The following is a 27,288-nucleotide window of genomic DNA, read 5'->3' on the forward strand; positions in this document are numbered from 1 at the left end:
GAGACTGCTCTTGGAGTGCCTACACAGTGTCTGGTCTGCAGTACTGAGGATGGACCCGGGCATCACACATGCCCAGAAGCACTGTCCCCGGTGATCCCCAGCCCAGGGCTTACGTGGTGCTTGGGGACAGGGTTTCCCATGTTGTCAGGCTGGCTCTGAACTCACTCTGTGGCCAAGGCTAGCCTTGAACTTGCAATCCTCCTACAGCAACAATTACTTAAGAAGATGGGAGCACAAGTCCGTGCTCTCTGTGAAAAGTTTAAAAACTGGGATCTTATTAACTCATTTCCAGAATGCCTTGGCACCAAGCAGCGGGCAAACACAGCCGGTGATGAGGTTGCGAGACATGCAGGTCTGCCCCTCTGCTCCACCACGCTCCTCTAGAAGGAAATCTAGCGGACTCAGGAGTCCTGCAGGCCAAGATTCTCACACCCAGAACGAGTCTGACACTTAAACCTACTACACTGTGAATGTCACCCAAAACGCAGCCCACAGTTTCAGGGCATCTGGGGCTTGGGGATTAGTGGCGGTCAACCTACGGTACGCTAATGCGTTCGCCGGGAATGTAAATGCCACAGAGCTTACTCAGATGGTGCATGCCTTGACAAGCATGTCAATGACAGGCTGCCAGCCACCCTCACCTCCACCTCGGCATTTGACAGGCACTTCAGATCCAGTGCAGTAAAGCTCACGGTAAACAAATTCATCCCCAATGTCCATAACAGGCTCCACGCACTTCAGCCGTCGGTGCTTCTCTAGTAATATTGTGAATAATCTTTTTCCCTCTTTCTACAAATTTTGTGTCTTCCTTTATGTTTAAAGGAATATCCGTCTTAAACCTGGTTTCCTTTTGGATTTGCACAAAGAGTTATCTTACTTTGAGTTCCAGTCATCTGCATAAATAATTTTACCCACCTCTTCACTCTCCATTTTAATTTTATTTATTTTGGACAATTTTATTTATACTTGCTAAGCTCATCATTAGACAAAGCATTACAGGAATACAGATGCCTGAAAGACACCACAAAGTTGTCCACGCTGACACCACCATTGATCCTATGGTCACAAATAGCTGTAACTGATTACTTCACCATTGTTCTGTGAACATGAAACATGAATGGAAAGCTTCAGGTTTCCAGTCCCTGCACAGTACACCCAGTCTCAGCTGAGGATGCGCCAGGGGCCTTAGAGGGAGCTGCCTGGACTAAAAGATACTCAATGTGGTAGTTAATTAGCCTGAAAACTCAGTAACAAGACCTTACATATTAATTACAAGATTTTCTTTTTTAAAAAAGAAGCAAATGTTCCCATAGCTTCTATTACCATCATTTCCATATTCCCAGAGGCTCTCCCCAATAAACATTAATCATTTCTTTATGTTTCACAGTTGGCCGACAAGTAATCGAGAATTCAGAATGGACCGTTAAGTTTTGCTATGTATTGCTGAAGGAAGTGTGTGCTTGGGGTCTGGACTTCGTGTGTGTTGTCTTCCCACACATCAGAAGTGAAAATAACAGTGCAGCTAAACTCTCCCAGCCCCCTTTTATCACAAAGTCACACAAAGAGAAGCACACAGTTTGCTCTTCCCACAGCACCACACAGTCTGGCGGGAGTGGCTGACACCTTATCATATTCCGTGATATAGTGACATCAGTGAGTGGCCATCCCGGTCACATTTGAGAGAAGAGTCACGGTTCTGACACACTGACACACACACAAAGCTAAACAGCCCCACACAGAAGATGTGGAACTCGCCACCATCCTCAGCAGCAGGAGGGACCCGTCTCAGTCCAACCCAACGCACACAGCAGAGAAGAAAGCATCTCTCCTCGGTAGAAGGAGCCAACCATCTCACACACCGCTGCTAGTGTCCTTACGTGAAGCGGAAAACGTTGACTGTTACAGAGAGACAAGAAGACCTTACCCATTCCAACAACTCATTTCTCAAATCACTGTCACCTTGCTGTTTGATGGTCACCATAATCTTGAGGAGCGATGTATGCAGGGGAGGGTTAGAAATGACAGAACTGGGTCTGTAACTGAGTGAAGCCCCCTGGAGGTTACGCATAAAACTAAAGCCTGATGCCTGGGTCACTGCCATCACTGTGAGATACCTAGGAAAGCAGCTGAAGGGAGGAGGGGCTTATTTTGGCTCAGGGCAAGGAAGAGAAGGCAGCAGGAGCTTGGAGCAGCTGGCCGCTTCACCACTCAGCCAGAAGGGAGAGAGCAAGGGGTGCCTGGCGCTCGGCTCCCTCCTCCACAGTCCAGGACCTCAGCCAGGGAGCAGCCATCAGCCCTCCCCAGGCTAACGAACAAAATCAAGACACTGGCCCCTGGGCACGCCCGAAGGCACGGCTGGGTGATGCCGGGTCCATCGAGTGGGGAGTTGACATCAGCGTCACACTGTGTCTTCAACGAATGACACAAACTCTACAGTGCTGTGGGGGCACAGGCCAGTGTTCACCAGTGTTTGTGCCCTTGGAGAGCCTGGGTGGTAGCTGGGGTCCAAACTGTCAGGCTTCCACCCTCCGGTCCAATCAGCCCCCAAAGAGGAAGCGTTTTCATTCAAGATACCCAACATACTATTTTTGTCCAAGAACATCTGTTGTTGAGAACCAGAATAAATAGAATAAGTCCAGGACAGATGAATTGATACCATATCCCACAAAACGTAGGAGAAGAGAAAACCTAAACTTTTTCCTGAACTAAAAGTGTAGTGAAGTAGGAAGTATATTGTGTAAACCGTGTGACAGTGTCTCATTTTAGAGAGTCATTTGGTTACCTTCATAAATAACAAGTAGTACGCAGTTAGTGCTAAGTATCAGTGACGCTAGTAATTACTTCAAACATAACATGCATTTGTTCTTCACAAAATCCCAACGAGCTTTGTGTCATTTTGTATACACACATGATAAGGACACTGCCACGGTCAGAGCTGATTAAGATAGCCAGGGACCAGACCACACACCAAGGTCCCCAAACCCATTCTGAGGTACGTTTTTACATGAATCTACATTGCTTCCACCACTGCGTTGCTCTATGAAAATAATATCCTGAATGAATGTGTTAGATAACACATTTCAGAGATTTCAATTACTAAATCAGGCGTTTCTAAGACAAAGCATCCCATCGCCAGTAAACTCTTCTAGGTCACTCGGGTGGCTGGAGAGAGCTGCTGTTTAATGTGTCCAGATCTGCCTCACTGACTGGTTTCTCAGGCCCTTTGCCCGTGTTGCAGATCACTGACCACCCTGGCATCCTCTGCAACTGGCTCCTCTATTTTCACAAGCCTGTCTGGGGCAGCACAACTGGTTACCCCTCCCCTCACATTGCAGCTGCAGTGGTTTGGACTCTCCCCTCACACTGCAGCTGGTCAGCCCTTCCCTCACACTGCAGCTGCAGCTGGTCAGCCCTCCCCTCACACTGCAGCTGCAGTGGTTTGGACCCTCCCCTCACACTGCAGCTGGTCAGCCCCTCCCCTCACACTGCAGCTGCGCTGTTACTGCAGTTGTCAACTCTGGAATCTAGAGTCACTAGGGCCGTGCTGGGCATCCCTGAGGGATTACCTTGAACATGTTAATTAGCGTGGGAAGGGACCATTCCCTGGGCAGGAGACTCTGGACCCGACAAAGTGGAGCCCATGCGCTGAACACAGCACACACCCATGTCTCCACGTTTGGCCTGCGGATGTGATGTGCTCTCACCCTGAAGTGACAGCCAGAACGAGCCCTTCCTCCTTCAGGCTGTTTATGTATTCTGTCACGGCAGCAGGAAAAGAACCAGCCTCCTTCCTCACGGCTCCTTAGTCGCAGCCCCGGCATCCCTCACGGACACGATATAGCAACCGGCCATGTCAGCAGACGCTGCGAGCGAGCTGTCCTGCGGGCTCAGGTACCTACACCTTACCTTTCCCCAGTGTCTAGATAATGATATGGAGACACCTGCCCGGCTGGCTGGCCGGGGCTGGCCCCCAGACAACAGCAGTGACCTCTTCAGAGAATGAGCTTGCGTCCTTGGGTGGCTGCTGGGGCCGCCTTTGCTCACACTCGCTAGTGCTCTATGGGCCAGTTTGAGCAGCAAGTTCACTCTCAGGAAAGAGTCTTCACTCCAGTAAAAGGGGGGAGGAAATTACAAAAAGAAAAAAATTAGATCTTAACATTATTACAGGAAAATAAGTAAGTAACTAGCACGAATAAGACAATATTCAGGAGCCTTTAGTAATTAGAAGCCAAGGTCACTAACACAGACAACAGGCTTTATACAGCAAATTACTGAAATGTAAATAAAATTGCACAATGTAAAAAACAGCAGAATCACCAATCTAAAACTTTTGATTCCGTTCACTGCAGGGCCAGATCTCATCTGACAACAAAGTAGCTCAGAGGGCAGAGCAGGGAACCACTAAGTCTGAAAGAAAAATCCCAGGCTGCTACAGGCCACATCCCACCCCGTTGCACGCTCTGAATGCACTGGTGGCGTACAGAGCTGCTTCTAACTCCATGCTTGGACTCCTGGCTTTCACTTTTGTACTGAAGGCTTTTTTTTTTTTCAGTGAAATTCCACGGCATTATCGGAAACCAGACACAAAATGTCAGTGTTTTCCTTCAGCAAGTGGCAGAGACGACAGCAGAAGGACAAAGAGCACAAACGTGCTACACACCCAACAACACACAAGCAGGTGTTCCGGAAGAGCAAGGGGCGTGTCCGCCTCCTCTGCCCTCAGCTCTCCGCTGTCCTCCAGACTGGAGACCCCTGAAGGAGGCAGAGCTGAAAGGCAGCCCTCTGCTCCTGCCTCCTCAGACACAGATCAGTCTGCTCCTCTGGCCCGCTCAGCACCCCGCTGAGGCCCATTAATATTTTATGATGATAATAGCTTGAAGATGCTATTTCATTGTATAAAAAGTCTTCAGTCACGACTTTCACTGGGCAGAGAGGTTCAGAGCATGCTGCGCCAGGAGAGCCAAGCCGGGCTGTGCTGAAGTCGTTGGCCTGCCCACCCACAAAGCACACTCTTGGTGAGTGGGCAACTCCCAGGTGCCATGCCCGTCTCTTGGAGCTCCCACCTTTCCTTTTCAATCACCCAAAACTTCCATCCATCAACTTAAGTCAATAAGCCATGGATTACTGAGTTTGCCCAACGCAGATCATGAATATGTATGTGTGTGTTTGCAAGACTGCAGAACAAATGAGCTCCACAGTGGCTCATAGGAACAACACACATGCCCTGAAGGAAATGTCTGCAATTATTCTATCCATGTATATTGGTTCAGCACAGAGAAGATGGTGGGACATTAGTTTTTTTGTTTTGTTTTATTTTTTGGTGGTGGTGGGGGTTGTTGTTGTTTCTTCTGGTAGATTCTTTGCTTCTGTTTTCCAAGCACGCTTATAGGAAATGAAAACAGTTGGCTGTTCTTTGGCAAAATCAAAGGTACAGGCTTTGAGGTCAGCGTCCCCTTGGCTAACCCGTGGGAGCTGCATGAAGAAAGCTTCCGTAGCCATCACTGCCTACCGTAGCACACACCCTCAGGTCTACAACCCCCTGGAACAGAGACAGGACCCACAGCAACCTCCACACAAACAGCATCCGAAAGCCGCTTCTGTAAATCCCATAGTGCACCGGGTGTTGCTCAGACAATCCCTCTCCGCCCAGACTCGCTGCTCACCCTTTCCTGACCTGCTAGAGACCAGGGCAGGCTGCAAAGTCAGCTCTGTGTTCCACAGCATGCTGCCTACTCACCCTCCTCCCGCTGACACAGAACTCCCAAAGCACCCCTGAGCGAGAGTCCAGGCTGCAGACCGTCAGGCAGCAGCGTTTGCTCGGGTTCTCTGCCGGGCCCTGGCGCTGTACGCCGGAAAAGCACTACCAGCCCTTTCTCAGCGCCCCTCCTGCTGCTGCTTCAGGACTTCCTTCCACTATTGTCAAGTCCAAACATTCGCTGCTCACCTAAAATACACAGGACACCCTGCTGCCTCTGCACAGGGGTTTGCAAACATTTCCAATAAAAATCCAGAGAGTTAAAGTTATTTTATGCTGCTGCTGCTAGGTGAAGGGCCTCTTACATCCCAGCAATGTACCACTAAGTTACACCCCTAGCACCAGTAATATTTTAGGCTTTGGGGGTTCACACTGTGACATATATATTTTAACATTAAAAATATATGGAAAAGCCTGGTTCTGTGGTGCACACCTGTAATTCCAGCTCTCAGGGAGACAGAGGCTGGTGATTGCTGTGAGTACAAGGCCAGCCTGGTCTACAAGGCTAGTCCAGAACAGCCAAGGCTACACAGAGAAACCCTGTCTTGAAATATATCTTTATCTATCTATATATGTATGTATATATACACATGTATAGATATATAGATAGATAGATACATATATATGTAAAATGTCTTCCTTCTTGTAAAAGTGTGCACACGGAGCATCGCCCTCACCAAGCTGAAGCGCGCTGTTCAGTGACACTCATAGGGCTGAACTTGTGTGTTCAATTGTTACACTAGCACTCTCTAGAACTTTTCAAACTGAAAATCTGTACCTAGGAATCTCCCTTTCTTTTGCTCCTGAGAAGCCCCTTTCTATTTTCTGAATCTGGCAGTAAGTGTCTTATGTGAGTCAGGCCATGTGTTTTCCTTCAAAGTTCATGCGTGTCATAGTACATCAGATTTCCTTTCTTTATGAATGGCTGAATAATAATAATAATAATAATAATAATAATAATAATAATAATGAACACTTTGCTTCTCCACTCCTCTCCTGAGAAACACAAACACCACTGTAAATTTGGGGACAGACAAACAAGGCCACTGGCCGAAGTAGGCCCTTCAATTCCAGTTTGCCAGCCCCTGTTCTAGAAGCAAGTACATTTTAAAAATTGAGCAGATGCACAAAGTTCAGCCCTAACGATTCACATAGATTATGTCTTTTTTATGGCACAGTCCAAGCCGAAAAGCAGCGCTGCCCACCACGCCAATCACTGAGTTGAATTGACAGACGTGTAGTCAGCGCCCACGACCTGTGAGACGCCTGGGCCAGGGAAGCCTCTTGGAACTCGAAAACTCCTTTCCTGGTCCGCCCTGTTATGAACCACTTACTTTTGAGTATGGCACCGACCAAATTTCAATCCGCTCACAGGAAAGGAATGCGGGGGGCTTAACGCTTAAGCCACAGATTATTTGACTGGTGTTTTGCCTGTCAAAATACCCCAAGTGTCCATGTGAGTGTACTAAAAAACCCTGGAGCTCTTGGGCACACAACTTAGGAAACACCAATCCAAGCCTATCCAGGACAGAGGGCAGGCAGGGTCCAACCCAACATTAGAGATATGGCACTCAGCAATGACAGACCAACACAGATCCTGGGAGTTCAAAAGCTCTAGAAAAGCAAGAAACCTAGACCCTCCCAGTTACAGACAGTAGGAAGTGTGGGCCTTAAGTTGGCCTGGCCCCGGAAAACAAAGGAGGAGATGCACCAGCCAAGGAAAGCTTGAGTGCAGGCAGGCCTGGGAGGGCTCAGCACACAAGGGAGCCTGACGCGAAGAGAAGCAGAAGGGTGACGTACGTAAAGGGGCTTGTAGAACTGAGTCCACCGGAGTGTGAGAAAATGGAAGAGAAGCTGCAGCAGGGAGCCACACCAGTGAGAACTAACCCTGGTCAAGAGGGGTGGAGATGAACACCTAAAGTGACATTATTGGGAAAAGAAATAAAAACAGATTCAAGAATTAAAAAAAAAAAAAGATTGGTCCATATTTGGGGAGTGGACTAGCACAGTGCAGAGAATACTCAAGCCTGCTGGAAAGGCTCTTAGTCACAAGATACTCAGAGAAGTTGAGCTGGCCTGGAAACAAAGAGAGGCATGCTATGTGGCACAGGAGACAATTTCCTGAACAGAACACCAACAGCAGAGGCTCTAAGATCAACAATCAATAAATGAGACCTCATGAAACTGAATAGCTCCTGTAAAGCAAAGGACACTGTCATTAGAACAAAACGACAGCCTACAGATTGGGAAAGGATCTTCACTAACCCTTTATCTAACAGAGGGCTGATATCCAAAATATATAAAGAACTTATGACGTTAAACACCAACAAACCAAGTAATCCAATTTAAAAATGGGGTACAGAGCTAAACAGAGAATTCTCAATAGAGGAATATCAAATGGCAGAGAAACACTTAAAGAAATGTTCAACCTCCTGAGTCATCAGGTAGATGCGAATCAAAACAACTCTGTGGCTAAGATAAAAAACTCAAGTGACAGCACATGCTAGACAGGATGTGAAGAAAGGGGAGCCCTCTTCCATTGCTGGTGGGAATGTAAACTTGTACAACTACTTTAGAAATCAATCTGGCACTTTCTCAGATGATTAGGAATAGTGCTACCTCAAGATCCAGCTATACCACTCCTAGGCATATATCCAAAAGATGCTCAAGTACACAACAACCATGTTCGTAGCAGCTTTATTTGTAATAGCCAGAAGCTGGAAAGAACCCAGATATCCCTCAGTTGAGGAATGGATACAGAAATTGTGGTACATTTACACAACGGAATACTACTCAGCAATTAAAAACAAGAAAATCATGAAATTTGTAGGCAAATGATGGGAACTAGAAAAGATCATCCTGAGTGAGGTATCCCAGAATCAGAAAGACACACATGGGATATATTCATTTATAAGTGGTTATTAGACATATAATATAGGATAATCATACTAAAATCTATACACCTAAAGAAGCTAATCAAGAAGTAGAACCCTGGGTAAGATGATCAATCCTCACGATCAATCCTCAGAAAGGCAAACGGGGTGGACATCAAAAGAGGAAAAAAAAAAAAAAAAACAGGGAACAGGACAGGAGCCTACCACAGAGGGACTCTGAAAGACTCTACCCAGCAGCGTATCAAAGCAGATGCTATGACTTACAGCCAAAATTTGGGCAGAGTGCAGGGAATCTTATGGAAGTAGGAGAAGATAGACCTGGAGGGGATAGGAGTTCCACAAGGAGAGAGAAAAAAGAAAGAAAGAAGGAAAGAAAAGAAAATCTGGGCCCAGGGGTCTTTTCTGAGTCTGATACTCCAACCAAGGACCATGCATGGACATAACCTAGAACCCCTGCTAGATGTTGCCCATGGCAGTTCAGTGTCCAAATGGGTTCCCTAGTAATGGGAACAGGGACTGTCTCTGACATGAACTGATTGGCCTGCTCTTTGATCACCTACCTTTAATGGGGGAGCAGCCTTACCAGGCCACAGAGGAAGACAATGCAGCCACTTTTGATGAGACCTGATAGACTAAGATCAGATGGAAAAGGAGGAGGACCTCACCTATCAGTGGGCTGGGGGAGGGGCATGGGAGGAGAAAAAGGAGGGAGTGTGAAATAGGGAGGGAATGAGGGAGGGGACTACAGTTGGGATACAAAGTGAATAAATGAATAAAAAACTTAAATAACTTTTTAAAAAGGCATGTTAATGTACTGGGCCATTATAGTCCACATTTAAAGGGGACGGAACAAGTGGCTAAAGCTCAGACCCACCCACTTCTGTGCAGAGCTGCTTGGTGCTCTCAGGAGCCGTCAGCAGAGGCCAGTCCTGGGGACAAGCCCGCATTCAAGAGGGACAAGTCGGTGTGGTGGGCAGGCGTGAAGAGAGCAGTGAGAGTTCAAATTTGGGCTAACTCAGTCCAGGGAGTGGGAAGCCTTGGAGCTAGAGAGTAAAGAGATTCTCTTTATCCGGGGCAGGGGGGGATGAGGCAGGGACTAACTTGAAACCTGGGTTGAGCTGAACTCACTAGGTATCTCAGAATGGCCTTGAACTCATGGGCAATCCTCCTGCCTCAGCATCCTCAGGGATGACAGGTTAGTGCCACGATGCCTAGACGCCTGCTTTCTTCTCTTCTCCTCCCCATCTCTCAGAACATCTGAGGATGGTCTCTAATCGGGCACTAAGACACAGAAACGTCACCCTCCGAAACTGCTTTCCACCCTTGGCTGCCTTCACAGCATGACCTGAGGACCACACGCTTCTCCTGGGACCCTGACACACATGGCTGAAGCCATGGGGCAAGTACTCACATCCTAAACATTTCTTCTGCTAAAACAGTGGAACCACACTGCGCTCCTGCTCGCCTTCAGAGGATGAAATAGGAGTAGAAGGATACGTGTCACCTCCAGGTAAAAGCTACACATCCTTCCCTTTGCCACTGTGACAGCTGGGGAAAGTTCCGGGGCCACAGTTTTGTCAGCCTGATCCCCAAGCGCTTCCTCCTTTGCTCCCTGAAATAAAATCCCTTCTTGTTTAATTCTTCCTCGGCTTCTACTTCTCCAAGAATTCAGGCTAATGCAACTCACCAATGAGTGTTCAGCTTTGAAATATCGGCTTGGACAAATGAACCAAATAGACACAAGAGAAGTAGCTCTCACTGCTGACTAAGTACCATTTAATCTGAAGGAAACAAACAAACAAACAAACAAAACAAACCCAGCCAGTTCGGAATGCCTTCCTGCCCATCAACAGCTGAATTTAATTGCTCACTCCATCTATCATACCACTTTCTTTAATATGACATTTGCAAAAGCATGATTTCAACCTATCCTTAAAACTCACCCTTTCCAAAAATGTCCGAAGGAGGCTTCCCATCTCTAATTCCAAACCCTGGAGACTATACATATTTTGGAATTGAAGACTCTTATAAGAATGATGTATGTATCATTTAAATAATCATATAAATGATGTATTATCATAGAAAATCCTCAGGAGGTCCCTGTTAGCACCCTAAATCAGGTATACTATTTTCTCCATAGAACATATAAATATTAACACAAGTAGGTTAAAATCAACAACACTGCGATGGTTCAGCACTGTCTAGAAGGGGCCCACTTCCAGTACTCTGCTGGCGCTTTCAGAGGCATTCCGTTTTGTGCTGTTTTCCTGGTGGCTGGCTGGCTGGCTGGCTGGCTGGCTGGGTTCTCCATACTTCTCAAGTCTAAGGATATGTCCCTACTCAGTAGTGGGCTTTCTCCAGAGAACAATACACACAGGAGCCCTACCCTCAGGAAGCATGCTTAGCTCTGTGGATTCGGATGTTGAACATGCACAGTTCATGGCTGACCCCTCATTCATCCCTAAGGGCTGTGAAGAAGTGAGGCAGAGTGGTCTTCACGACAGCTCTGTGAGTCTGAGCTCATCCTGTCACAGAGCTCACCGCTAAGCTGAGGTCATAGCAAGATGCTCTGCTGGGCCAGGCCACCGTCTACCAGTGCCAGCAAAGCACGACACTCCTGGAAAGTCCAAGCAGGGTTTTCACCATAAAGAAACGATAAATGTTTGAAACATAAATATGTCTAACTTGATGCCAACATTCCATTAACATATATATGTATCAAAACATCATTTCATGCCCATTGATATGCAAAAAGAATTTCCATCAACATTTATAACACCAAAGTATATTAATAATAATAACAAGCTAGTGTGAAAATGTAATAATGGTAAACAGCATTACTTACTGTCAGTAAGCCGGTGAGGAAAAACTTGGGAATAGCGAAGAAGAAAGACTTTGCGAGGGAGTATATAATGGTTACAAAGACTTTCAGAAGAACCACTTTCCGAAAGTTCTCCCCCAAACGGACTCGGAGGCCTCCAAAGCCATACAGTCTCCCCATCCCGACAGCAGAGTGCTGGCTAACAGAGGGATAACACAGAAACCAGGAAGGCACGTGCTCACCACACTATGTCCTGCATTTCCCAAGACAGCCCTAATTCCACAGGCTGGTCTGTCTGTAAAACACTAGAGTGCCGCGAGGAAATCCCGCATCAGACCACACACAGGTTGTTTCAAAACGTGTGCACAGAGCTCAAAGGGCACTGAACACAAGCACAAACAGCTCCATCGAGGCTGGCTACGCTGAGCCAGACATCGCTTCCACAGACAGCAACCTTCAGCATTGCTAGAATCCAGGGGTTTGACTTCATAAACCAAGAACAAACAAAACGTAATTTAAACGTAAAGAGGGGCATTTCACCCAAACCACACTGCGAATTAATTCTTGTGTCTCTCCCAATCAGGGGAAAAGACGCCTTAAAATTAGAATTCTAGGGCTGTGGTTATCTCATAATAATTCACACTAGAAAAGGTATCAGTCGATTTATTAAATAGCAAATGAAAGTCATAAGGAATCCGGAGTGGTACTAATGAGCAGCCAGCCTTTGATGGGCCCTTAGCATGACTCCACTTTAATTTATGCTGTCACAAAATTGTTGTACCAGACAATCCTGCTCTGTTAAGGAGTTGGCAAAGCTGGGCACCTGGGCTACCTCTGCCCGCCCCACACCCGCAGCAGTGCGCACGCTCTGTGAGACACGAGCCTTAAAGTCTTGCTAACAAAACATTTACAGCATCTCCACCCATGACCTGAAGTTGACCCCAGGGGCAGAGACCACACGTCACCTCTCCGACCTGACTTTCATGACAGCAAACAGACCCTTCCAACTTACACCATGGCTATTTTGAAGACCCACATTTAAGACTGCTAAGAGCTTTGGCTGGAACGAGAAGAAAAGCAAGGCTATAAGAGCTTACGCTGTGCTTACTTTCCTCAGTTTGCCTGATGGCCTTTGCCAGTCACTGACCTTATGGAGGGCAGGAGCCAATACGGGAACCAGAAATCCATTGTAAATGTAGCTGACGAGCTGAGTGCGGATCAAAGGGTGAGCCACCTGGGACGGAAGCAAGGGCAGAGTTTACTTGCTGCGGCGCCTTAAAACCAGACAGTCCTGTGTGCGTCTTACACTCAAAAGGAGCCCCAAATGTGGGTCATGTTTCAGTGGTTAAATAAAACTGCACACCAGATAAGGACGTGACTTTTAAAAAATAACTATTACAGTATAAATAGCTAAAATTATACTTCCAAATATAGAAAAATGTTAATTTTAAAGCTGACTTGAAAAAGACAGACAATTACTAGACTGAATTCGCATAAATATTTCTAAGTTAAAATGAACGAATTTTAAAGTATAATTTCTGCTCCTTGACTCCCTCTAGACTGTACATCTACCACGATTACCTTTCTTAAAGAGTGTAACTATAGCAAAGAATATTAAATACGTTTATTTTGCTAATAGAAAATGCATTTGAAGATGCATTCCCTGATATTTATATTAAGGAAGAAAGGATCTGTTAAATGTAAAAAGTGGACAGCTTTTCAACAGCAGAGAACACTGCCGGTGCCACTGCACTTCCCAAATCTGATTTCCAAAATAGAGACAACATGGACAAACCTTCTCTAATATTTTTGAATAAGTAACCCTTTCAAGGGGTTCTCTAGCCCCAAACCCCTAATTTTTTGTTTTTCTCTATTCTTTTATTATTATTATTATTATTTACAACTTATTCACTTTGTATCCCAGCTGTAGTCCCCTCCTTCAGCTCCTCCCCATCCCACCCTCCCTCTGTCTTCTCCCCCTATGCTCTTTCCCTAGTCCACTGACAGAAGAGGACCTACTTCCCTTCCATCTGGCCCTAGCCTATCAGGTCTCATTGGGATCGCCTGGATCCTCTTTCTCTGTGTCCTAGTAAGGCCACTTCACGGGGCGGGGGGGATGGGGGAAGGGGTGATCAAAGAGCAGGCAACTGAGTTCAGAGACAGCGCCTGCTCCCCTTACTAGGAAACCCACATGGAGACTGAGCTGCCCATGGACTACTTCTGAGCAGGAGGTCTAGGTCCTTTCCACGCATGGTCCTTGGTTGATTCATCATTCTCTGCAGGGGCTCTGAGCCCAGGTTTTTTTGCTCTTTTGGTCTCCTTGTGGAGCTCCTGTCCCCTCCAGGGCTTTCTATCTCCCCCTTCTTTCATAATATTCCCTGCACTCTGCCCAAAGTTTGGCTGTGAGTCTTAGCATCTGCTTTGATACCCTGCTGGGTAGAGTCTTTCAGAGGCCCTCTGTGGTAGGCTCCTGTCCTGTTCCCTGTCTTCTCACACTTCTGTTGTCTATCCTAATTATGTTTTAAAATAATGGCTCTTAATTTCAAATAAATATATAATTTTCCTGTTCTTCAGTATGTCCATCAGCTTTACTTCTCTTCAAAGAGAGAGAGAGCACCAGAGAGAGTCAAATAAACATAAAGTAAAAAGCAACTCATAAGGAAGTAAGGCTAGCTGTTTAAATTACTGACAGTCTCTCTCAGTACATCTGAGGAGGAGCTAATAGCGATTCCATCATTTTTATTTCCATACATTTCTGCAGAGAATGTTGATAGACTATAATATTAAAGGGAAAATAATTTAAAATGTAATTCATTTATCTTAAGTACAAATAAAACTTCCTTTGACTTAGCAATAAAAATGAGATGGGAACTAAAGTAATTTACTTTCATTTTCCTCCAGAAGCTGTTTCTTTATTTGGTAGATAAACAGATTATAACTAACATTTTTCACCCTAAAAAAATCACTGTAAAACAAACCTGATTTCTTAATAAATCCAATATTAAGGCAATATTTATTCTACATAGAATAAATTTTTGATGAAAACTTGGTATACCCTTAAACATATATAAAATTGTATTTTTATTGAAAACAGTAACAAGAAATCCGAAGGTAAAAATCTAATCAAAAAGCCAGATATACAAGAGTTCAGTGGCTGGTTTTTTCCCCTAAAGCGAGCCAATTTCAAAGCAAATTTAATTTGTGTAGCTAAGAAGATTGTTAAGTTCTTCCAAATTCAATTGGGATAACAATATTCTTTATGTAGTGTGCACCATTAAGCAAAATAAAGTGTTTTCCTTTGTAAGCTCCCAGGAAGACCTTGAAGTGAAAGTGTTATAATTTGGAGTACTTAAGCAGCCTAAAAATATCTATTTAATGAGCCAGCCCCTGAACTTATTTTTGATGGGTAAGTGGATAATCAAAACAGAATAACACTTTTTATAGAGAAAATAAAATCTTTTCATTTGTTCTCAATTGAAACTTTTCAGAAGCCCACCAAACATTTTCACTCATTTGAGGATGTCTATTGGGATTCAAGGAAAGCCTCATTATCCCATAAGTGCTTCTCAGAATCAACAGTGGGTGAACCTCTGAAGAAACCTGAATAAGGAAGGCTGCTGCACACGCTAATCCCAGCAAGACCGGAGCTGTGAGTGGATGCCGGCCCATGCTGGCCCATGGACGGCTCATGCTTGGCAGTACCTGGATGACGGCGTTACAGAACTCCAGAGAGTTCATGAACTGGACAAGGGACGGCAGCAGCAGCCAGTCGTCCTTCAGGAGGCACTGCCACTCCTCACCTCTGTCCTCCAGCTTCGTGGGCAGGGAAGAGTAGAGGCCGCTGAGTCCAGTTGCAAGTACCTGCATTCAGAAACAAGAAGCAAAACAGTCTTGCCTGAAGCTCACGCTCTACACCCAACACTGTCCTGGGATGCCTGCTACTGGTCCAAAGACCAGACTCTGAATACCAAAATTAATAATGCAACAAGGTAGCAGCCAGCTGGGCCGGGCTCAACAGGTAGATATGACAGGCTACCCCAGCAGACAAGGCAAAACCAGAGCCACTTAGCTGTCAGCCGAGAGGTTGATGAGGGTGACTCATCTGTTATGTCAGACACGAGGAGTTGGGAGCCCAGCAAGTGAGAAGGCAAAACACAAAGATGAATGAAATATGGGCTCTATACCCAAGAAGTTCAGGGAAGGGACAAACTTAAGAAACACAGTACAGCACAGCTTGGTGTGTGCCATTGTGGTAGATGCCATCACAAATACTCTAGCTATGGGAGGCAGCCTTGGATGGAGGTGGTCCAGGAGAGGAGGCTGTAAAAGTAGAGGCTCTTAAGTAGTTTCATGAGAAAGATTTCTTGCGTGTTAGGGGTCCTTCCTGACTGATACTTACTAGCAAGTTTACATGTTAGGAAATTGTTAAAAGTCATTTTTATAAAACTGTGTTTGTTTCTCAGTTTCTCTCTTAACCCAACTATCACATAAATAACTGAGATTCTTTTATATTTGTTTAATAACAAGCTTCATAACACAAGAACCAAGCAGTTATTACTCTCTTCTTAACCCTCTAAGCCAATTTGGCTTCCTTCCAGCATGTATCCCAGAGATACTTGCAGACTGAAGCTTTGCTTGCTGAGCTTTCTCTCTCTCCTTGTCCTTCCTGAACATCTTCCTGTGGCTGAATCCCCTATTCCTCCTCTCACTCCTCCTCCCCTGGCTGGCAGGAAGTCCAGCCCTATTATCTTCCCTGCCCATCGATAGGCTGTAAGCTGCTTTATTAGCATATTAGGGGACAATTGGGGAGCAGTGTTTACACAGTATTGAGACAGGAGATTCTCAGAACAATTGTGATTAGGTATGGAGGAAGGGTACAGAAATCAGCATTTGAATTACACGATAACCTTATACCTACAGGAAATACTTTCATGAATACCATTTTCTTTAACCATCATAGACAGTATAGCAGGAAGAAAGAGCTGGGGATGGGGTGCTGGACAGAGGCCACTGAGATGCGGTGAGTCTACACGGAAGTGCCAGCGGCGTCTCACATGCGAAATGGGTGGGGACGGCCTAACCAAGACATATGGTTTCAAGTCAAACATGGGACCTACTTTTCCTGTGCACTAGTTCTTAAAACTATGCTGACAGCATCTGGGCCTGGCAAAGTGAGGTTAAGAACTTCAAATTGTCAAGTTCTCCAACTTAGTAATTAAGAATAAATGCTTTAAAAGAGAAGTATGGAAAAAATTACACTTCATATTAAGTGCTTACAGGATAGAAGATTTGAGAGGCAGTAAATTTCACAGGGCCAGGGGCTTCCCAGTTGGCAAGAGAAGCTAGTTCTGCAGCATCTCAGACATCCTGACTCAGAAAATGTGTAGAAGGGCACAGACTGCACAAACACGTCAGCTACAGAGCCAGCAAGATGGCTCAGAGCTACACATGCCTGAAGCCTAACACTTGAGTTTCATTTCTGGGACCAACATGGTGGAGGGAGAAAACTGTCCTGAATGTTGTTCTCTGACCTCCACACCACTCCATGGAATGCCCTCACAGACATACACAAAATTAATTAATTTATTAAAATTGAAAAAAAGTCAGCTATAAAAGACACCATTCTAGCGTAGATTCTGAAGTTACTCAAATGAATGGAAACATTCAAGAAAGTATTCTGAGTCAGGACTAGAAAAGAAATAGTGACAACCTTCTTTTATCTCCTAGTCCATCAAGAAGCAAACAAGGAATTACAGTGGTGTTAGAAACATTCAAAACATACAGTAGGAAATTTAGGATACTGATAAAAAAAATTCTTCACTCAGACTTGAGGGTAGGGAGTGAAAAATGGGAATTGGTCTCAGAAGCACTGTCCAGGCTGGTGAGGAGTAAATGGGAGTTAGCTAGAAAATTAGTGGTGGAAGAGAAAACATGTAGAGAATTTTTAATTCAGAAGATGGCTGCTCTGTCAAGAGATCACATCCAAAGACCTTCAAGGTCTGTGTGATCTGGCTAAAATACAGACATGCCTTTAAACCCAGGGGACAGAGCAAGCAAATCTCTGAATTCAAGCCCAGTGTGGTATAGAGCAAGTTTCTGGTAAAGAAAAGCTTAGCTCTAGGTGTGAAGGCAAAGTTGGTTTGTAGAAGAAAGTACCCGTGTTTGAAAGTGATGTCTAATCGAGTGGCAGAAAGAGTGACAAATCAGAGAAAGATTTGACAGAACAGGATACGCCCAACTCTCATGAGAAGAGAGAGGAAAGGGAAGGTACTTGAGGGAGCATGATAGAGAATAAGAGAGATGAGGCAGTTTTAGAGAGAGAAATTGAACAAAGAACAAGCTAGACATAGCTGAAAACAGAATGAGCTAGAGAATGAGAAGGAACCAGAAGATTAGAGCACATTGCCAAAGTTAGTATGAGATCAAGAGAGCAATTCAGCCAGAAGCTGAGAGAAGCCAGTTTGAATCAGTCAGCTTGGAGAAGCATTTGAACTAGGACAGCTGAGTTGAACCAGCCAGTCAGAGTTCAGAAAGAGCTAGAAAGAGTGAGCTTATTCTGGTGAATAAGTATCAGAGACTAAAGCATTCTAGGCCTATGTTAGACTGTAAGGAAGCTCGAAGGTTCCAGGACTAGGCCTAGGTTAGCAGACAGAGGCAGCAAGCCGCTAAGATGACAATTATGCCAGGCCAATAAAAGTTACTCTTACAAAAATATTTCAAGCAGAGGAAAAGCCTGCGCAAGAGCTGAAAGGAGAAAGAAGGGACAGCATCCTCCAGGGGTGAGAAGCCCAGCGCTGTCAGAGCAGAAAGGACTGACCACACACCAAAAGAGGTAACTAGGAGCCACATCCACAGGGTTCTGTAGCCCTACACAAACAGCTGAGCTGCCTGGCTAGAGAGCCCCACAGAGAGCTGCGGGGGTGCGGTGCTAGGAGAGCCCTGGGCTAGAGTTGGCTATCTAGAGCCATCCATGTGGACACAGCACTTGAATACACCAAGAGGAGGCAGAAAAAAAGACCATGAAAAGTAAGACAGGGTGACATTATCCACAGAGCTCAGTGTGAGGGACACAGACAGCAATGTTAAACTCCAGGGGAATTGTTTTCCACAGGCCTCCTGTTACCTCTCCTTTCTCCTTGCCCCCCTCTTGGTGAAACAGCTACCTCTCTGGCATGCACTAGGTTACTATCTGTCTTCTCCACCTCATCTAATCTCACTTGGTCACACCAGTCCACCCTGGAGATACAGATGATTGATACAGTCAGGCGTGCTGAGTCTTGAATGTGACTTCCAAGAATAACACAACTCAGTGATAGGAGAATACAGACTGAGAAGTCTTAGCACAAAGAAACCAGAGGAAGCCATAGGAGAAACTGATGAGAGCTGAGATGATATAGGAGGCCTCATTGGAGAATAAAAAAAACAGTGAAACAGGTGAACCACACCAACAGCAGAGACAAATATAGATACATACATACATACATACATACATACGAAGATAGATAGATGATAGATGATAGATACATACATATATACTTACATATGTAGATAGATAGATAGATAGATGATAGATAGATACATACATATGTACATAGGTAGGTAGATAGATGATAGATAGATGATAGATAGATACATACATATGTACATAGGTAAGTAGATAGATAGATAGATAGATGATAGATAGATAGATAGATGATAGATAAATACATACATATGTACATAGGTAAGTAGATAGATAGATAGATGATAGATAGATACATACATATGTACATAGGTAGGTAGATAGATGATAGATAGATAGATAGATAGATAGATAGATAGATAGATAGATAGATACTTTGTTCTATTTCCTGGTAACCTTCATTTGCCCATACATTAACTTCACTGACTACTTAATTTCAGGTCAGGTGCTGAGTATGGGAAAGAAAACAGAAAGCGAGACTGACCCTCCATCTCTTTAAAAATCAGGGCATCTGTGGCCCCCAAGGAAAAGGTCCTCTATTTAAGGTACTTAATTCCCTGTCATCATATCTATACAGATCACTGTAACACTACTTTTGAATGTGACCCAAGTGAGTTGTCTGCTGTAAATCAGAACCCCCTGGCAAAAGCATATGGAGCCCAAAAGCAGTCCTAGAAGGGAAGCTTCATCTTGGTGCTACATTTAAAATTCAATTACATTTGCTAACTCATGCTAAATTAACTGCAGAACAAAGACTTTAATTCTGTGTTCTCCTGCTTTCTTAACCACTTTGAGGTTCTGAAGATGAATTCATAAAGACAAGCTTAATTTGTCTGACTAAAAAAGCTGGGAATAACTATTCAGTATATCAATATAATTACAGCAACATTAATTTTCAAATTACATACATCAGTGACAGTAATTAAAAATAACACATACCTACTATTCACTTTTTAAGTGAGTATTCTAAAAGGGCTAGGATGTGAACAGAGGGAAACCTGCCCATGGAGAAGTGACAGCTGTCAGGGTGGGGCGTCCCTGCCATGTTCCTGCCACCATAAGACAGGGCTAGGCCAGAGCCCAGTATTTCCCTCAAAGGGGCTAGAAGAATGTAAGGAAAAACAAAACAAAAAGCAAACCAAAAAGCTTTACACAGTCTTAGAGACAGGAGCGTGAGCCCTCACAGCTGTTGACAAGTGGATTCCCGCCCAAGGCTCTGCGTTCAGATTCGCTTACACAGAAAACACAGCGTTCGAGAACACGGGCTGTGGGTCATGCGTAGGCCAGGCTGGTGCTTACACAGTGAACAAGCCAAGTCAGGAGAGATGGAGAGGCCAGCCTCCAAGTCAGTAATCACAAGAAAGACCGCCATTACCCTCAAGAACACAGAGCATGCGAGGGAGCAGGACCAGAAGCAAAGAGAGACAATGGGAGACGTGTAGGTGGTTTGTGTGTGTGTGTGTGTGTGTGTGTATACATGTAGGTATGTAAATACCTCCACATGTGGAAACACACACATGCACACACATATACAGACACCCAAATATGTGTGTATATGTATGTATGTATGTACCTCCATGTGTGAAAAAAATACACACATACCCAAATATGTGTATATACATATATGTATGTATGTAAGTACCTCCACAGGTGGAACACACACACACATACACACCAAGCATGCACAAAAAAGAAGAAAAGAAAAAGGAAAGACAGATGGCTCACCACGCAGGACACAAGGCTAACAGCCGTGGAAAGCAGCGGCTTCTGGACAGCCTGGTGCATCACGCTGCAACAAGCAGTTTGAGCATCAGACGAATGTGGTTTTCAGCCAGGTTCCGCCATTAACTGGTAGTTACTAAAGTCTAAACTTAAGTGACTTGAGCTACTGTAAAGATTAAAGAAAAGATCACATGCAAGATTGGTTCACACGTGGAAATGGCGGATGGTCAAGCCGTGCATACAGCACTGAGCAAGCGGAGGTCAGTCTGAAATCTCCTGCACTCACCATGGCACTCACTTAAGTTTAGCAGAAGTGAAGGTTTTAACCAGATGGCTTTGTTCGAAGCCAGCAGCAAAACACCTGATACAGACCATTTGAGATTACTTGCCAAAATAAAAAGCCTCATGAATTCTAGCTATGGGATACATAACTTCCTGCCTGTGGCCCTGTACCTGAAGGCCACCTGCTCTGATTTGTGCTCCTTGATTTATGCATGCTAGACTTTGCCAACATGTGACAATGGTCTTAAGTGCAACCGTCAACATTTGGTTAAAAAAAAAGAGAGAGCCAGGATCAGCTTAGTGCCAGCCATTTGTTGGTACCAGATTGCTCTCCAGGGTAACCATACTCTCCTTCTTCCTTGAGAACAAGAGATGAGGGAGCAGAAGCAGCCAGCTCTTTCTAGCAGCTCTGAAGACAAAAGTTTCCAAAAGAGTTTCAATAGCTTCCAGCAGCCTGATGCTAACGCACTGTGACATTCATACTAATTAGAGAAAGCACTTGGTCAGTTGCGGCCCTTAGCTGGTTGGCTAAGAGAATATGCTTTTATCTGTAACATAAAGGGGACATTTTAATTTTAATTCTGTTGTCAGATGTAATTATGGAAAACTGAGTATAAATGAGATTATGGGATCTTTCCTGAGGGGCAATCTAACACAAGAAACTTGTCTTTCGTTCTAGCAAATGAGGTCAGCTGGCAATGTTGTTTTCCCTGATTTTAATGAACTGTACAATGTTTTAAAACACATTTTTATAAAAGCAACAATTAGTGAAATCAGTTTAAACACAATTAATGGGAAGTTAAACACTAAAACCACACTCCAGTCTTCTCCCAAAACATTTGAAATTTCTAAGTTATGAAATATTACAGGTAAACAGAAATTAACAGGATTGAAAACCATCTGCAATCCTCATCAGACTTTATCATTTTTGCTATAGTTTCTTCAGAGTATTCTGCATGTCTTCCGAAAACTGAAAGGGCATCAGCTGCGGCATGGGACTGAGCATGGAACGCAGGCGTGGGCGTCTGCGCTCAGTCAACCCACAGTGCCAGCCAACAGACAAGTTCTACCGGCGCCGCGGCCACCCTCTGCCTCTCCTCATCGCGAGGCTGGCTGAAATCCGGAAGTTAATGCATATTCTTCTTCTTGGGTTTTTGTTTGTTGGCTTGTTTGTTTGCTTTAACTCTATGTGTCGAAAATGGTGAACACCATTCTAAAGCTTATGTAAATGTTGTGTAAATGCTGATGTCATAGGTAGCACTTTCTGCTTATTCACTATGCAGCAAGTTTTTAGAGTTGCTGGTCTTCATACCTGGAGGGGTAGATGCATGCTAATAGTCTGGTCTTCATACCTGGAGGGGTAGATGCATGCTAATACACATCAGCATAGTCGACATTGTTTCATAGATTTCAACTTCTCTTTTTTAAAAATCATTGTTTAGCTGAATGAACAGCCTTGCCGATATTTATAAGTAAAGCGTCTGAGCCACCAAGGGTGTAAATATTGGATGCTGACAACCACTGCTACATTATTTCCTCAGTTAGTGTACTATTTACACTCTCAGAAGTTCTCGTCTTTGCCATATCCTGAAAACCGTGGGCACTTTTATAGTCACCTAAAGTCCACAGTTATTAGAATTTACTTCTGCTGTACTTTCTGCAGCCTTGGACAAACATACAATGGCATGTCTCCATATTAACAGAATCAGAGGGAACATTTCCACTATCTTAAAAGCCAAGCCCCCTTTTGTCGCCTGCCTGCTTTAGGAGATACTTAGCTTTTTACTGATACCATAGATTTTTCCTTTCTTTTTTATTTTTTTAATTTATTACAATTTATTCACTTTGTATCCCAGCTGTAGCCCCCTCCTGTATCTCCTCCCAATCATGCCCTCCCTCTCTCTTCTCCTCCCATGCCCTTCCCCAAGTCCATAGCCTATCAGGTCTCCTCAGGATTGGCTGCACTGTCTTCCTCTGTGGCCCAGTAAGGCTGCTCCCCCATTAGGGGGAGGTGATCAAATAGCCAGCCACTGGGCTCATGTCAGAGACAGTCCCTGTTCCCCTTACTAGGGTACCCACTTGTACACTGAGCAGCCATGGCCTACAACTATGCAGGGGTTCTAGGTTATCTCCATGAATGGTCCTTGGTTGGAGCATCAGTCTCAGAAAAGATCCCTGGGCCCAGATTTTTTGATCCTGTTGCTCTCCTTGTGGAGCTCCAGTTTCCTCCAGGTCTTTCTATCTCCTCCTTCTTTTATAAGATTCTCTGAACTCTCCCCAAATTTTGACTGTGAGTCTCAGCATCTGCCTTGATACCCTTGATACTGGGTAGAGTCTTTCAGAGGCCCTCTGTGGTAGGCTTCTGTCCTGTTGCCTTTTTTCTTCCTCTTCCGATGTCCATCCCATTTGCCTTTCTGAATGAAAATTAAGCATCTTACCCAGGGCCCTCATTCTTGTGATGATGCTGGAAAGGATGTGAAGAAAGGGGAACCCTTCCTCCATTGCTGGTGGGAATGTAAGCCCACCAGCACTTGTACAACCACTTTGGAAATCAATCTGGCACTTTCTCAGACAATTAGGAATAGCGCTACCTCAAGATCCAGCTATACCACTCCTAGGCATACATCCAAAAGATGCTCAAGTACACAACAAGGACATTTGCTCAACCATGTTTGTAACAGCTTTATTTGTAATAGCCAGAAGCTGGAAAGAGCCCAAATGTCCCTCAATTGAGGAATGGATATAGAAATTGTGGTATATCTATACAATGGAATATTACTCAGCAATTAAACACAAGGAAATCATGAACTTTGCAGGCAAATGGTGGGAACTAGAAAAGATCATCCTGAGTGAGGTATCCCAGAAGCAGAAAGATACGCATGGTATACACTCACTTATATGTAGATATTAGATATAAAATATAGGATAATCATACTAAAATCTGTACATCTAGATTTTCCCTTTCTAACATGTCATCTAGTGGAGTTAGACAGCATGAAGCCTTTTCAGATTGTCTTCTTTGAACTTGCTAGTATGTGTTTAAGGTTCCTGTGGTCTTTTCATAACTTGATAGCTTGTTTATTTTAGTTGAGTAGTATCTTCTGGATGATTATTATTATTATTTTCTGGATTATTATTATTATTTTAGTTGAGCAGTATCATCTGGATTATCAGTTTTTATTCGCCTACTAAAAGATGTCTTGGTTGCTTCTACAATTCAAAATATGAAGAAGCTAGAAACATCCTTGTTCAGGATTTCACGTGGGTAAAAGTTTTACTTTCTTTGTGCAATACTGAGAGAAAGCAAGTATAGACCATATGGCAAGAGCATGTTTTATAAGAAACTGTGGGACTGGAAAGATGGTGGTTAAGAACACAGAATGCTCTTCCAGAGGACCTGGGTTCAATTCCCAGAACCCACAGGGTGATTCACAACCCTCTGTAACCCCACAGGCACTACATAATGCACAGACATACCTGCAGGCAAAATACCCAACACATAAAAATGAATAAATAAACAAACCACTTCTTAAAATAAGGAAAACTCTCAAACTGTCTTCCAAAGTGGCTGCCGCAGTTTGCATGCCCAGCGGTAGTTAAGGTAAAGCCGTTTTCCATCCTTGCCTGCAGTGGGAATTGTGCGCCTGGCCTGTGAACACTGCCCTGCACTATCCATCGCGCAAAGCAGACACACTCACTTTTCTAAGTGTCCGCTAGGGAGCGCTCTTCTCCAGATCGGAAGTCCTCCATCTGGTGTTAGCCAACAACACACCTCATCTCCCCGTAGCAACTTGCCTTGCCTTTCCCAACAAAACTCACCAGCAACCTCCAAGCTACCCCACACAGTTAAGGCAACTCCGTGAAGGCTAATGCAAAGACTAGGCCACAGGGTGTCCAGCCAGCTTAGAAAGCACAGACAGCTGCTGCCCAAACAGCAGAAAAAGGAGCCGGCTCAGAGACCTGGGAACCCCAGGCCTGAAAATTCCAGACTGCTCCCACCTTTTCCTGCTGCTGACGGGACATTGGTTTCTCCAATATATACCACTTTGTTTCCACGCCATGGATTAAAAAAACTATACAAAGCAGAGAACTTTTTGTCACTACAAATATGTATCCATTTTTTAAGTAAAATCAGTGCTTTAGGCCTACAACTACCAGTCATTATCTTGCTGAGAAGCAAATTACTTTGTGAAGCTAGCTGTGAGGGGGTTTTACCTCACAGGTGATTCGGTGGAGCAAAGCCAACCTGAAAGGCTGTGAACTCTTAAAGTGCACATATTGCCAACCTCTCTACATAACAACAACAATGAGTTGCGAAGCGGTATCGAGCCTAGCGCTGAGGCATGGGTCGCCCTGCCACCCCAGCGCGGTCCTCTGCCCACCTGGCCATGGCAGGTGCAACTTGGAGCAAACGGAACAGAAGCGTTACTGTTGGCACGGGGAAGAGGGGCGCGGGGAGGAGGACAGCACACCAAGGAGACGGACTTACTGGACAGAAGTAGGTGTTCTCCACTATGTGGCTGGCCACCATGCTGTTCTCAGCCGAGAGAGACATGATAAACAGCAGGGCGTCCCGAGCCTGCTGGCCTACTGCGCCCTCCCGGTGGATGAAGGGGATCAGGAGAGAGAAGATGAGGAAGTTGGTGGCCCCTTGGTCCTCACTAGTGTGGAAGAAGAGTTCCAGGACGGACGGGTCTTTGGCAAGGATGGAGCAGAGCTGGTTGAGCAGGACCACCAACTTGGCCTCCACGGCGGGGGTGGCCGTGCCCGAACAGGAGCTCAGCAGCATCATGAGGGGCTTCAGGATGGGCTTGTGGTGCAGCAGGGGCTGGCGGGACTGCGTGACCAGCAGCTCGTACATCCTCAGCTGCTCCAGTTTGGTTTCGTCAGTGAACTCCCGTCTCAGGCTCCAAAGGAAGAGCTTTTCCATGATGTTCTCACAGACCACGAATTCCAGAATTGGCCCCATGGCGGCATCTTTGGCTCGTTCCTCAATCAGCAGGAAGAGCATGTGTTCCACATAGTTCTGCACGGCGCTGGCCTCGTCTGGGGGGATGGACCCATGTTTTGCCTGGGCATTCTTCAGGGGGTCATGCTTTTCCAAGATTTTCACAACCTGCAACACGCCAGATACCCGTTGTCATCCACTGCTGTTTACCATAATCCCCCAACACACCACCACCGTGTTTACCAAACTGGCACAGAAACACAGGCACCACTGGATACAAAATATCTGTAATTATAAAACTGGCCAATGGTGTAGAAGTTTAGAAAAGCCAAAAAAAAAAAGCAAAAATAATAATTACTTTTATATTCAAAGAGATACCAAGTTGCTGCCCCTGACCTATCTCTAAAGCAACACGGCCTTTTAAGTTTCAAATGTATTAAACAAGTCAAAGGAACCATTGCCGCCCATATTCTCCTGTGAGTGCGGTTGTTCTGAAGACTGCAGCCGAGCAACTGCGCTCCACACACGCTGCCTCAGCCTCCCCGTGGAGGGACGCCCTCTCCGCCACTCAGCACAGCAACAGCTCCAGCGAGCGGGAAGTGAGGAACCAGGTCTAGCACAGCTGGAGTCTAACAGAAGGCACGGGCACAAGCCCCAAAGTCTGAAGAGTGTGAACCTTTCATTCTTTAAGCCAAAGTAAGAAAATAAATAAAAACCTCTCTGAGGTAATCAATCACAAAACGAACTCCCGGAGTTTGGACTGGTACCAGGGTTTTAGACATGGTGATAGAGGCAGCTAATGAAACAAATTAGACATCACCTAACACACAGCTAGGGTGAGTAATAGAGTACACCGAGTTCCGTGTATGCGTGGGTCATGCTACACCCTTCGTCTCTCTCCTTTCCCACTGCTGGGGCCTGGAGCTCAGCCCCCCCCCCCCCACACACACACTGATACTTCTACTTGGATGCCTGGAAATGTAAACAATTTTACATCTTAATTTCCATTTACCTTAGTGACATAATAATCCCATTCCGTTTACTCCCTTTAAAATACTCTACCTGGCATTTGTCAAACCGCCTGAGATTTTATCAGTGACTCTATCTTTGCTTCTCTTTGCCTTTCCGAACAGCATTTGCGCAATGTTTGCCTTTGGCGGTTCCCTGCGGCTCCAGCTGTACAGCATGCTGTTGCCGGTCCTGTACTTAGGTGACAGTCCCTTGAACTGGGCAAATAGCCACCGCCGTGTCAGCATGCCTGGACAACCAGGGAAGTGATTTCCTAGGGGAAGGCTCCCCTTCTCCCCGGTCAGAAGCAAGGGGAAGGGATCTGTCTGGACCAGGAAAGCATATCCCAACAGAACGGATGCATTCCACACCACCTGTGATCTTTACCAATTTCTA

At 45.1% G+C, this 27,288-nt stretch overlaps 1 protein-coding gene across 5 annotated transcripts in view; it reads right to left on the reverse strand.

Moving 5' to 3' along the window:
* Nucleotides 1–27,288, reverse strand: part of Fhip1a (FHF complex subunit HOOK interacting protein 1A) — a 215,468-nt gene that overhangs the window by 43,574 nt on the left and 144,606 nt on the right. For all 5 annotated transcript variants that reach the window (XM_021652496.2, XM_060378515.1, XM_060378513.1 and 2 more), the window contains 3 exons: nucleotides 25,426–26,052; nucleotides 15,173–15,331; nucleotides 12,618–12,704 (listed from right to left, as the gene is read on the reverse strand). In XM_021652496.2, coding sequence (XP_021508171.1) covers nucleotides 12,618–12,704; nucleotides 15,173–15,331; nucleotides 25,426–26,052 — 873 coding nt within the window. The remainder of the gene's footprint in view (nucleotides 1–12,617; nucleotides 12,705–15,172; nucleotides 15,332–25,425; nucleotides 26,053–27,288) is intronic.

The sequence above is a fragment of the Meriones unguiculatus genome, chromosome 2 (genome assembly GCF_030254825.1).
Source record: "Meriones unguiculatus strain TT.TT164.6M chromosome 2, Bangor_MerUng_6.1, whole genome shotgun sequence".
NCBI lineage: Eukaryota > Metazoa > Chordata > Mammalia > Rodentia > Muridae > Meriones > Meriones unguiculatus.